Source organism: Saccostrea echinata, unplaced genomic scaffold (assembly GCF_033153115.1).
Source record: "Saccostrea echinata isolate AGI-Se365-2 ecotype Australia unplaced genomic scaffold, CSIRO_AGI_Sech_v1 ptg000015l, whole genome shotgun sequence".
Taxonomy (NCBI): Eukaryota; Metazoa; Mollusca; class Bivalvia; order Ostreida; family Ostreidae; genus Saccostrea; species Saccostrea echinata.
This window is the reverse complement of record NW_026889764.1, coordinates 12,241,436-12,255,992: the sequence shown is the minus strand read 5'-3', so window position 1 is coordinate 12,255,992 and position 14,557 is coordinate 12,241,436. Positions and strand designations below refer to the sequence as shown.

Here is a 14,557-nt window from a genome sequence, read left to right as displayed (position 1 = left end):
CATATCAGAAATAATACAACGGGTAAAATGCTTAGCCAACAAACAAAAGACGAGCATAATTCTTTTAATATTAATTTCCTTATTACACAACCTGAAAGTAAAATGTTATTGGATAAGAAAGGAAGAAAGAACAAGGTTCACTAAGGGCCTTTTCTTGGCCCTGTGAATTTCTGAAAAACTGAAACTGCTTAGTTTTAGTTGACAATGCATTGAATTTCATTTAGACATTTGGCGATTGCGAATCTACTAAAAATGACGTAATTTTCTGGCTAGTCAATGCATTATGATGTCATGAAATGTGTCATTTTCCTCATATCCTGAACAATTCTACAAAAACAGCCATTTTTTAAAGCTATTTTTCGATAATTAATATAGAGCGCAATCTCTGATCTAAAATATGCAAATTATTTACTGATAGAACCGAGGATTACAAAACATGTTTTATTTTTTAGATCAGAGGGTGCGCTCATATTATTATTCTTCTCTGAAAGTACTTAAATATACCTGTTTTCCTTAAAATTCAAGAACATTGCAATTCATAAAGCTTGTTTTCCAAGACCTGACCTTTAAGGAGAAAAATTTTAGTAGGAAATGAAAGCACCAAGTCTCTTCTTTATCTTGATGTTTAAAATGGAACATAAGGTGTTAGTCAATAAATTGGTATATCAACAAGGCCATTTTATGCATAAAGTGATCCTAGCTCTTTGGAATTTTCGTTTTCTTCATATGCTTTAAAAATACAGGGTTTTATGACATTATGCTACTTTCAGAAATTTTTTTACGACAAGCATTAAAATAAAGTCATTTTGCTATTCATCGGCCTTTGAAAAACCAACATTGATAATTAATCAAATATGAAAAAAATATGGAGATCACGAACAGTATTCAAGCTCAAAAGTCCATTCAAACAATACAAATCGGGAGCAGAGCAGACACGTGCCTCTATAACATCAGAGGTGGGATCAGGTGCCATGGAGGAGTGAGCATCCCCTCACGACCGGTCATACCCAGTGTGTGCTCCTTGTCATGATCGAAAAAAAGACGGGAAAATCCGTAGACAATTCAGCGTGTAAATAATAGCCTAACAATTAGTATGAAAAACGTCAATTAGCTTCGACTTAATTATAGATTGTATTAACTGACAAGGTCATTGTATCGACCATAAAACTTGCGAAATGATGACTTTAAACGAGATATTCTTTTTTCATCAACTTGTTTGTCAATAGCTTGCCTCGTTTTAGAAATTGTTCGTATGTAGAGCATGCTCTTGAATATCGAATCATCTGAGAGACATAAACCCCATATGCAGATGATAAGGGTGTATTGTCTCAAATACAGGATTTTCCGAATGAATGTATTCTTTCAAAAACGTCGGGAATGTAAAACAATCTCCAACACAAATCGGTGTGTAATATTCAACGCAGAAAGGATTCCAATTGTCCCAGCTTTATTTTCCTCCATACTTTTAAACATGACTGGGTTTTTTTTCCTTCATAAAACGTCTTATACACAGGTAACTTTATGTTTGATCTACTTCTGTGCACAAACATTGCAATCAATTAACTGAAGAAGGAAAACCCAGTTAAAAATCAACTTTTGAGATATTTTATGCTTTAATGTACTTCTTTTTTTTTTTGAAAACCCCAAGGCAAGTTCGTGACTCACATGAATTCTCCATGAATTTCAAAGATATTTTTAAAAACTAATAACACAATTATGACTGTTTGAAATCTGTTTAAATATTTTATAATATAATATACTATTACAATTTACAAAACGATTATCATATCTTTATCGTTATTATTTTAACCTTTTGATGTTTCACTTCCAGCTTATTCAGCACGGTCTTTTGTCTTGATATTATATGCATCATATTTATGACATTTATAGAACATTTTAGAGCATGAACATGTGATCCTAGTGAGATTATTTCCTCAGTGATACACTTTCGTCTACACCTGCATAATCGGTGTAATTTGTTGGATGTATTTACTTTTTCGGTAGATTGGTTCAAACTTTCGTCACAACCACATCGATATAATATGAATATCCTTGGCTTAATATTTGCGATACTTCAAATCCATAGCATTTTTGTTCACTTAGAGGTAAGGAAAATCACCCGCTTTATATTTCCTTTTACATTTTTCAGATTCATATTAACATAGCTTTATTTTTAAAAAAAATTGTGTTAATAGATGGAGAAAAAATATAAAAATAAAAAATGTGACGTCTTAGGGAATTGTATATGAAATATGTATACAAAACCATAGATTTTTTTTTATTGCAATTGCAAATATTAAATTTATTGGGAGTTTTCCATAAGGTAATAAAAACGAAAGGACATGTATTTATACATATTTTATTTTCAAAATCACGGAAAAATAATAAATGCCTTTGAAAAAGACACATGAATAGGCTACTATGACTTTTATATGGACAATATATTAAAGCCTAAACTTATCGAATCTCAATGCATTTATCTTTTGTGTCCCTGATTTACAAATATTGCAAATTGAACTGAAAATATTAAACAGAGCGATATTGCACCCTTTCCTTTCACAATTTATGATAGTAATGCATTGTACGTAGATCAAGACGCCAATAATCCTGCACTTATCTTCCATAGACGAGAATTGTTAATAACTTACACTACTTGATTCAGTAATTCAGACATTAATTACCACAACCTGTTTTTATTTGGTAGGAAACTACCTAGAAACGATTTTTATTAAGATTCAGTTCTGATAAGATTAAACTATGACATCCTTGGAAACATGTCTTTAACAAACAGAAAGCATTTAATATGTCCTGCGCACCGTTGTATAATTAATGAATTTACTCGATAAGATTTTAATTGCAATAAGTAATGTTGTTGATATTATTTACATTGTTTACTCATGCGTAATTAAAATGAGATTATTTGCTTCTTAAACTTGTATACCAAAATTTTCAAATTTAATTTGTCGTGTCTGTGTTTATTTAGATTTCATGTATGTTCTTTTTCAGGTTCTTAAAACAAACTGCTTGCCAAGAGAAGTGACTGTTACAACACGTATATATAATTCCAAAACACACTATGTTTCAAAAACCTTTTGCAAAGAAACATGTCCAGGAAATCAGTATGTTTTTCAAGAAAAATGTTTCGACAACTGCCCAATTTTGACATTCAAACAGGACAATGGATTCATAAAATATTGTATAAATAGCCCCCACAGAAACTTAGAATGCCTTAAAATTATGTGTAATCAGCAAATTCCATACTGTTTTAATGGATACTGCCTAAATTACTGTCCGGAATATACGGTTGATTTTAACAAAACATGTCTAATGAATTGTCCAAAGGAAGCCCCATATATGACAGCTTATTCTTGTGATGGTGTGTGTTACTCTGGGAAAAAGTCTTGTTCGGTAACCTGTCCAAAATCCCATCCATTTGTCTTCCATTCCCGTGATATTAAACACTGCTTAAGGGAATGCCCAGATTTTACAGCAGTTAATGGATATTCCTGCGATACAATGTGTCCACATGGGCTTCCTTTGCTTTTCAATAGAAGCTGTAGAAAGGAATGCCCAACAACTTACCCATTGATGTATCTCAAGACATCATCCTTCAACAGGATATGGGTCTGCACCAAACAATGCCAGCCTGACATGGCATCTTTTAAAAATGTTTGTGTTTCTGTATGTCCAAACAATACCTATCTTGATAAGGTAGAGAACAAGAAATGCGTCGAAAAGTGTGGTATTCTTCGGCCATTTGTAAATGAAAATCCAGTTTTTAAATCAACTATTTATCATAAGCAATGCCTTGTTCGCTGTCCTGCGGAAAAATATGCGCTATATCTGAGCAGCATAAGCCAATGTGTCAAGGAATGTCCAAAAAACTTTTACTTATTTAACTACACCTGTCTTTCACAGTGTCCTGAATCCCATCCGTACAAAAGTGTAATGTCTTTAAAAGAAAATCAAACTCTTTTTTGTGTTGAATATTGTAAAGAAAATGAATTTCTCTACAATGACACTTGCTACAGTCAATGTCCAGAAGGTTTAGTGCACTACTTATCTACATGTAAAGAACAATGCTTTGGATCATTTCCCTTTTTATATAAACACAACAGAACTTGTGTTCGAGAATGTTCGGACGGCTATGTATTGAATAGAAATATATGTGACGAAAAATGTCCCGAAGACGCATTCTATGTTGATAACAGAATTTGTGGCTCAAACTGTAACAACAATAACTCATTATATGTTGTTTCTGACATTGGCAATGTATGTATGGACTCTGATACTTGTCCAAAAGAAACAGTTTTGTTGGAAGGTACAAAAAAATGTATTCAAATGTGTCCAATAAAAACCCATATTTTGATAGATAATGTGTGTTCAAACGTCAACAAGTGTCCAAATTCCTCATATTTCATTGAAGATCCCACAAATGGGTATCGATGTACAGCAAGATGCCCCTTTTCTTTTCTCATTAACGGAAGACATTGTGTCAGATGGTGTCCTCGGAATATGGTTATTGTAGATGATACATGTGTTGACAACTGCACAAGCATAAAGCCATATGGATTGAAAAACGAAAGTCTTAATGGAACTGTTTGCTACTCAGTGTGCCCAGATACGTATGTGACTTATCTGAATGAATGTATCAGCCATTCCATGTGCCTTTTCGGTAAAAAGTTGTATATATATGGAAATACTTGCTATCAAAATTGTCCCCCACGTGCGTTTATTAGTCTAGTAGATTCGTACCGTGTTTGCGATACCATGGAAAACATACCATCTGCTCTAGATATAGGCATTTTTGTTTTTCTTCTTGTCTTAAGTACTTTGTTATTTTACTTGATATGTTGTTTTCAAGGATTACCTCGCTGTTTATGTCGAGACGGTGATGTTTTCGAGACGGTGAGTAACACTTGGAGTAAAATAAAAGCCCATTTTATAAAGCTATTTTTATCTATTTAATAATGAATTTGAATTTTCTTTCTATATATAACATTTGTTTACTTTACAGACTTCATCGACAGATAATGCAATTGATGGCGTCGACAACAATGGAATACAGATTACCGAGTTTGAAAACCAATAGTGTATTGTTTGCATTTAGTTGTAAGATATTTGATATACATGTACTTGACCAAAATTAACACATCAAGACAGCTTTAATCTTTGGTAGGTTTATTATATAAGAAAATATTTTTTGAAAAAAATCATGGATAATTTCGAATTTCATTTAAGTAATCTTGATAAAATTTTAGCAAAGTTATCTGGTCGGGCGGACTTATATGAACTTGCACTTCCTTCTAGTGTGTCTAAAATTTAGGTGAAAATAAACTCAAAATAAATTATCTTGTCTTCAAAAATATTTATTCCATTTCATTGATACTCCAACAAAGGGTGCTATCAGAAGCATAAAATGAAGTTTGCTGTTACTTAAAAAAGACAAAATGTGAAACTTTCTGTTGCTCTGATCTTCTGTCACATGTTCTTTAAGTTTATATATGACGTTTAGTTACATTGTTCGATATTCACTAAAGGGTGAGAAAATTTTGAAAAGCGATTCTCTATAACAAGTTAAACTTTGGCACGCATGATCACCGATTTTGATGATACTTTGTTCATTGCTTGCCATAAGAAACAGCAATCTATCATAATACTATGTATCTTGTTTACCATGGTAATAGACTGAAAATTTTTCAAAATTGAATTTTTCAGCTTTTTTAAATCTTTAATAAGCATAAACAAACTGCACTGACCAATAGTACAAAATATTTTTACTTTGTTGCCATTTGCACTATAGTAAACTATAGTTAACTATAGTTAAGTTAAACTTTTTTTGTCAGGGACACCTCTGTACAATGGCGAAAACAGAAAAAAATCTAGACGACCATAGTTTATATTGTTACATCATTTCATATGCCTAAATAATTGTGTTTAATATTTTACTTCTTTGAAATGAAATCAATTTTAGAAGATAAGTTCTCATTAAAAAGGGAAAAAAAGATGATGTCGTAGAATGCAGCGGAGCAGCGACTAGCAATGTAAATTTTGTGTTGCACGCGGGAAAACTCCAGAATAAACTCTGAAAATTCTGGAGGAAGCAGGATAAGGAGAGCAGAGCAACACTTAGGGATCACTTTACAGGCGCCTCTCTGTCTGTCCGTACGTCCGTCTGTCCCTCTGTCACATCTTAGATCTCGAGAACCATAAGAGATATGAATTTGATATTTTAAAAATAAATTGCATGGAACTATACTTTTTGTAAAATATCAAAGTGACCGATCTCGTATATCGTGAACTTGACTATTGACCTACTTTTTCAAAATAATTCATTGTGCCGATATACAGCACATTTTTGACATAAAAGATGTACTAGTAAGTATATTGTATTTAGCATGTGCACTTTTTTTCATAAACATTATGAAAAATAACAGTTACAGTCCACTTGACCTTAACCTTTGACCAATTTTGCAAAAAATACATCGGACTCCTATTTGTAACTTATGCTTTTGAGTTTTGATAGGCTAGGTTTTGATTATTAGCATTTATATCCGATATTTATACTTAAGACACTGTGCGTTGAAAATATATCATATACGACTACCACACAAACTAAACAACTAAACACTATGAAAAAAAAAAAAAAACAAAACAAAAAAAAAAACATCGGGATCAGTATATCAGAATGGATCGCTGTAGACTAACATAGTAAAAACGGACTGAAAACTCTTTTGGGGGATTTTATATTAAATACTTTTTTATGAAATTATAATAAATTATTTGATAATTTCATATTCATTAATCATTTCAGCTTTGGGAATCAATTTTGTATTTGGTTGTTAGAATCTATAGCAGTCCTAATATCTGTGGATTTTTTTTTTTTTTTTTTTTTTTTTTTTTTTTTTTTAGGCAAACACAAGAACTTTACAGTCAGTAGCAAAAAAAATAGCTGACATGTCTTTTTTGACGTAACAATCCTGGTCTATGCTTCGTGGTAACAAAATACTTTAATTTTAGAAATAAATAACATGAGTTACCTATAATCACATATATATATATGGAATGAAACTTCACACATTAACAAATAAAATATACAAAATTTTACAAAATAAATATATTTATTTATATCTGATAATTTGGTGATCTTGAATTTCTTGAATATAATTTAACAAAGATTAACAATGTCCCCGAACTTTTCGAACATCCCTCGTAAATTTTATATGCTTAATAACGTTCAATATTAATTAATTATAAGGGATACATAATCAACCTCCATCGCCAACGGTAGAAAAATAATGCAAAGAGTTGACATTACGTTTATTTTTTTTTTGCATCGCAATATTATTCATATTGCAACCATGGTAATACAGCATGGCTACACAAAATTTATGCTTTAGTTTTGATTGATACTGTCATTTCATGGAAAGAAATGGATAATCGAAACTGCCAGATATATATATCTTCAAGACCTTGTTACACAGATAGCATAAAGAAAATTTAGAAATCATTGTTACATTGAAGCGTAATCGTGGTGACAACACAGCAGAGGTTTAAAGTAATGATTTCTCATAAAAATATTATATTATTTCACATAAAGGAATATTAAGCTCGTAGCGAATAAAGAGGAAACATTTATTTTCTAACTTTTGCATAAATTTATGAAAAAATATCTAGAAAACATATCTTTCATTTCAAATTTTATTTATAATAACAAAACAAATAAAACATCACAATTAATACTTTGAAAAACAAAGATCCACCTCTGAACAAGACGTTGTCAAAATAAAGCCGTTAATAGTTTGAAAGAAATACATATCCTATAGGAAAGTTTAATCAAGAGGTTTTCAAATGTTGTGTATATCTTCTTTTCTACCTTTTACATGTACGTAATAAGATCACAAGAAAATAAATATGATTCTATTTAAGGAATGAATTTAATAGCTACCCAATTTATACGGTATAAAGTGGGTTGGGGCAGTTTACGCTTTATAAACCGCGAAGCGGTTTATAAAAAAGCGTAAACTGTTCCAACCCACTTAAATAAATTGGGAAGCTATTAATTTCATTACTTATAATTTACTTTGCATTCATTTAGTGTAATAAAGAAGATGATTGCCCTTGAAAAATCATTTCAAATCGTACAAAATTTAAATGTAACGTCAGGCGGATCGATATGCATTTGACGCAAGTGATTGTGACGTAGGTAACCCAATTTAGACAATATAAATTAATTTTTTTATCCAATCAAACACAACGTTATAACCAGAATTAAATTATATAAAGTTAACTTTCCAACCATTATTTTTTATTACAAGAGGGGAGCTGTTTAAACTGGACATCAGGTAACAATACCAGAGTATTGAATCATGTTTCAGTTTTAAATATGCACAAACAATACTGAATTATAGAATTTATAGAATTCTAAACTATCCATAACAAATTTTTATCTTCGAGTTTTTAACGTCTAATTTATCAAAAAAAAAAATAACGTAAAAGCACAAATTAATTTTTTAAAAACGTTTATTACATACATATTTATTCCAATTTTTTAAATCAAACAAAATAATATACAAAAAGAAATACATGTATGAAGTGTTGAAATGCACATGTTTATATTAGGCTAGGAAATAATCAACTTGAAATAATAACCATGGTACATTTTGATTATTTTAAGAATGTTGATGAAAGACCATAAAACTGTTTAATTAATTCTGTCAGTCATTATAGAAGAGTCTCATTTTCTTCATTGTTCAGGCTGTTTGTTGTATTTTTGCGTAATTTCTTGTATAACACAAATGTAATGGGCAAGACCATGGCGCTAAAAATTAAGCCTTGGCCAGCTAAAAGGATGGAGTACGGAAATTTGAGGCTCACAAACATTTTTCTTTCTGTCCAAAACTTCAAATTTTCAATGGAATTATAATACTTGTTCGTAGCCATGTTAAGTATAATCCACCGAATAACCAGACTGAGTTCAAATACAACTGAAATGAATGGCCAATTTTAATAACACTATTACATAGAATATTCACTGTCTGTAGGTACTTGCAAATATTCGATTTCTTTATTTTAAAAAGTATAAATATGTGAAAATGATTGCTTAAAAACTCTTGAGCCATTTTGGTTACTTCTTACGTATTTTAGCTATAGTTTATCAGATGCTCTTTCTAAAATGTTTGGGGTAATTATTCAGAAATTAAAAATATTTACTTTTCTGTTGAAAATAACAGTGAAAAAAAGACTACAATTGGGAAAAGCCAAATCTTAGAAACAGAAAAAAAAATCATTACCTGCAATGGAAAAGACTATTCCTCCGGCTAGTACTTTAGAAAAGGATCCAGAATTCGTCACAAGAAGAGAAAAGCTTATAAGGCACAAAACTAAAGCAACTACAAACGCAGAATAATGAATCTGCATCTCAGTCCAAGTCACTGAAAGACAAGAGATCACAGAAGAAAAATTTTCTCAATGTTTTAAAAAGTTTTTATGAAATATAGTATAAATATCCTGAATTAAGTTTTTTTTCTTAATAACACTACTGTCTGAGCACGATCACATTTTTTTTTAAACCGAGACAGGCTACTGACAAATAAGATAATTTTACAGGGATTTCAAGAACCTCGTTGAAAGTCAGCATATTGAAAATCCTATGGTTAATATAATGTCATTGTTGTAAATACAATTATATCGTTGTTATGAAAAATAAATATTCTAAAAATAAAGAGTTGTTTTCTTACAGTTTTCTTACAGTCTAGTTAAAAGTCAGCATTTCAAAAATTCTTTGGTTGTTATAATTAACTTCGATTGCCAATACAACCTATCGTTGGGTCTTATTTTGAGTGACATGTTTTATACCGATTGTGAGACCATGATTTATACTTCATTTAACTACAGATTTCCTGATCAATACAGAGGGTCTGAGGCGAGAGTGACCGGTCGATAGGGGAGTCCTACTCCTCCTAGTCTCCTGATCCTTCCTCTGGTGTTTCAAGGGGTCTGTGTTTTATTCCCTGATCACACTATATATTTTTTAAAGGATTCATGAGATCGGTTTACAGTTCGTTATCTTAATCTTTTTATTATATATAATACGAGATATATACAAGTTTTTATAGAATTTTTATGGATGTACGATAAATTGAGTCATGAAAAACGAAAAATAGGAAGAGCTTATATTTTACAGCCTGTTGCTCCACCATTTGTTGAATCTCTAGTGCGTGTGTAAGAAAAGCAATTGTTTGTAAGGTATCCATCTATTCTTTCATATGTACATTTCTTCATATAGAAGATGCTTTCACTGTATTTGGTGACCTGCGTTCTGAGTACCTGAAAACAAAATAATATTGTTGAAAAAATGACCCACAATGATTCTAATTTGGGAATTTACATTGCTTTTGTAATTTGTACGTCATAGTAAGAAAGAAATTTACATGTGCTTGTAGACATTCAGACCCAAAATTATACAAAACCCATAATTTGTATCTTTATATACGATATATCCCGGTGAGCTTGAGATAAAAGATACTACAGAGTCTGACACATCTGTTTCATATTTGGATATTTTACTTGAAAAGACGTTAATGGTAATCTAACAACCAAGCTTTATGATAAACGTGATGACTTTAACTTTTCAATCGTCAACTTCCCTTACTTATGCAGCAATATACCTTCATCACCTGCATAAGGGGTTTATATCTCTCAGTTGATTTGATACGCCAGAGCATGCTCTACGTATGTACAATTTCTAAAACGAGGTAAATTATTGACAAACAAGTTGATGAAACAAGAATATCAGTAGTCTCGTTAAAAGTCATCATTTTGTAAGTTCTATGGTCGATACAATGACCTTGTCAGCAAATACAATTTATCATGGAGTCAAATGCTGACTGACGTTTTTCATACTAATTGTTAGGCATATAAATTGTTAGACCATTATTTACACACTAAATTGTCGACGGATTTTTCCGTTATTTCCCGACCATGACAAGGAGCACACGGCGGGTGTGACCGGTCGACAGGGGATGCTCATTCCTCCATGGCACCTGATCCCACCTCTGATGTTTTGGAGGGCCGTGTTTGCTCTGCACCTATTTTGTAATGTTTAATGGACTTTTGAGCTTGAATACTGTTCGTTATCTCCATGTATTTCATGATTAAGTTACAATTTGGTAATAAAGGTAAAAATACATATATTTATTTTCTGTTGAATACTTCCTCTTTGATTCATGTTCGTGTACATGTATTGCAGGTATAAATAAAATGTTATATGATAAGTGATGTATAGTAAATTCAAAATTGACTTTCGATCTGGCAATGTGGTACATATTTATTTGTTGATTCAGAAGGCAGCGTCATTACTTGGCCTTTGATAAGTTGTTCTGAAAGGGTGTTATTCATGAAAATCGGATGTGTCGAAAAATTTTTCCATACCATCGCCTGTGAAAAAAAGATGATAAATTGGCTTTTGCAAACAGACCAAACTTATCATCTATGAATTTTATATTTCATTTGTTGCAAAAAGCTATTTTTAAGAAATCAAGTATGGTATATCTAGTGTTTTCTGGAATAGTGCGATTTACATCAATTACATGTAATTGAACGAATTAGTTAATGCGATTTACATCAATTACATGTAATTGAACGAATTAGTTATCGCTTCATAATTAGGACAAAGTACTAAATCGAAGAATGTTCTTTTCTCTAATATATATATATATATATATATATATATATATATATATATATATATATATATATATATATATATATATATATATATATATATATATATATATATATATATATATATATATATATATATATATGGGGGGTATTGGGGGTGAATTGTGAATTATCATACCATCATTCTAACAGATGGAAATGGCTTCATTTCTGATGAGATTCGCCATCCTGCTGTAACCAGGGCTGCGAGCCAAAACCCAAATGTTAAAAATATTAACGTCAACGTCATGAAAAGCTTTCGTTTCATTTTTGAAAGACCTAAATGAATAACATTACATTAAGAAATGTTTGCACTTGTGAACATAAAGATAATCAAACAAAATAATCTTGTCCCATTCGTGAAACCACCGCGAGGAAAAGGAAGAAATGTTTGGAAATTCGCAAAAGTTTGTTCCTGCATCCCTTATGAAACGAGAATGAGAGCGGTTGTTATTTACAATTCATTTTGATTTATCTGAGGAATTCTAAGTCTTGTAAATCATTGAAAATGAACCAAGAATGAAGGTCTTGACATATTATGCTTTTCCAATTTATATTTGATAAAACAAATCAAGATGAAAGTCAACAACTCTCATATCAGTAATCACGAACGAGTTCTTTTCTTTGGTTCAATTAGGAACTTCACATTAATCAACAAGTAATTATAATTGAAATGAGTGTTAAATTAATCATATCCCAGATAATACACAGAATTTAATAAATGAATACTTAATGTTTTAATAGGCATTGAAAAAAATACATACCTAAGCACTTGACGATTACATTAAGACATTTTTCGGCTCTCTCTAAAAAGTAGCTAAGTGGTTCGTATGTGCATATTGCGTGGCAATCTCACATCACGCCTCAGGACGTTAAAATCTGGATTTCTACATGTCTAGTGTACCCTCTCTCTCTCTCTCTCTCTCTCTCTCTCTCTCTCTAAAATTAATAACGATATCATTTTACAATACAAAGCATTCTACTTCAAAAACGATTATACGATCTTGTTGAAATTATGTATGCAAAAATGAAAATAATTAATTAATTAATCAATAAACAAAAGACCTTTTATTATTATTTTCAACTAAGGAGATTTTGCAGTTTTGCTTTTCAGAATTTTGAAAAAGAATTTCTTATTCTTTATTCCCACGAAAATATTTGTCCCTATACTTTGACCCCACTCCAAGGGTCACGACTTAACCAAACAGAACAGAACATTTATTTTCTAATTTAGAGCCCATAACAGACAAGTATGAAATTATTACAATAATAAGGAAAAGACAAACATGAATCTACACGGCATGATGTCACTATCATGGCTTGCTGTTCTGAAGCAATTTTTTCCTTGTTAAGGTATACATGCATTATGTATAATTTGATTCCTGGTTGTAGCCCCACTCTAAACCCATAATGCGTGATTTAGGAAAAAAAAGAATAGAGAATAGTGATATATTAGTAATGTAATATTTAAAAAGTACTATTTCTTTTATATCCTATGGGGTTGTTGTATTTATATGTAATGATTTTTTGTACTCGGAAAATAGCTCTTCAGATGTAATGTTTTTTGTTGTCGAAACCCGACTTTAAATAAATATTAGCTAAGCTTATCTTATTTTATCTCATCTTATTATCCACAAAACATTCACCATAAAGCATATCAAGATACATTTATCTTTATTCATGACCATTCCCTACAATCTTTGAATAACTTTGTGACATGAACAATACTTCTTTAAATGAAGATGTTCTAATTTACTTCTTTATTATAAAGATATGGTCTCATCGCAATTTGCAGAGCAAGGTAAACGGAGAGACAGGAGTTATATTTGAAAGGATGAAATGAAACATTGGACAAGTAGAAGTTAAACTTATTTCATATTTTTATTCACAGCAATCATTAATATATTTAGATTTAATTTGTATGGAAACAAATAAACGAGAAGGCATGTAAACTTGTAATTACATATATATGTAAACAGTCATTACATTTTCAAAAAATGTATTTTATTGCATTAAGAAATATTTAAACTTTAACCTAAACTATTATAAAATATAACGATTTCAGAGTAACACTCCTAAAATAAAAACAAACAAAAAAAGTTCATGTTCAGTATCAAAATTATGAAAGTCCACTTTCACACAATTCAAGAACTTAATTCTTTGCTGATAATTTTTGCATGATTTTATCCCACAAAATAGTAATTACAGCTTGAATTAACGAACTATTTATAATGTGTGTAATATTTATATCTTGTACTGTAAACTTTGTTATCTTATAAGTCGTTTATTAGATTTTCCTCATTTTGTTTGTTTAATTACTTGAACAAAATAAAAATGCTATACATGGCAAGGATACTAAAAAAACAGACTCTCTCCGGCAAGAATAATGGAGTAAGGAAAATTGTGTTCATATGCTACCTTGTCAGTGTTCCCAATACTACGTTTTAAGAATTCCCATCCCTTGTTGTCCGTTTCAATCCAACTGATTATCACAAGGAATTCAAGTAAAGCTGTATAAAATTACAAACAATTATTTGATCAAGAACAAAATTTATATCCCTACTTGTAAATTATGCTGTTAAATTTTTTGTATGAAGCTATTTCCAAAGGGTAAACTTTCACTTAAAAAGTTTTTTCAATAAGATCCATGAACATTTGCTGAAAGCGCTGATGCAAAGTAACATCCCGATGCAAATGTATTCAACCTCACAAATGATTGACAGACTGCTAAACTATCTTTGCGGATATTATTTTGCAGAGTTGTCCTCCAAAACAAATAGTTTAGTTATGCATAAAATTACGAATGAAACAAACAGATTCGACTCACCTGCAA

The 14,557-nt window shown here is 30.8% G+C and overlaps 1 protein-coding gene and 1 long non-coding RNA gene across 2 annotated transcripts; one reads left to right on the top strand and one right to left on the bottom strand.

The window, feature by feature from the left end:
- Positions 1-3,327: 3,327 nt before the first annotated feature.
- LOC133187633 (proprotein convertase subtilisin/kexin type 5-like) lies at positions 3,328-5,092 on the top strand. The gene is made up of 2 exons (XM_061323051.1): positions 3,328-4,908; positions 5,018-5,092. The coding sequence occupies exons 1-2, from the start codon at positions 3,328-3,330 to the stop codon at positions 5,090-5,092; spliced, it is 1,656 nt and encodes a 551-aa protein (XP_061179035.1).
- A 5,038-nt stretch (positions 5,093-10,130) lies between these two features.
- LOC133187873 (uncharacterized) lies at positions 10,131-11,978 on the bottom strand. The gene is made up of 3 exons (XR_009721267.1): positions 11,864-11,978; positions 11,362-11,439; positions 10,131-10,329 (listed from the first exon to the last, which is right to left on the bottom strand). It is a non-coding gene; the product is annotated as an uncharacterized LOC133187873 (long non-coding RNA).
- Positions 11,979-14,557: the final 2,579 nt, after the last annotated feature.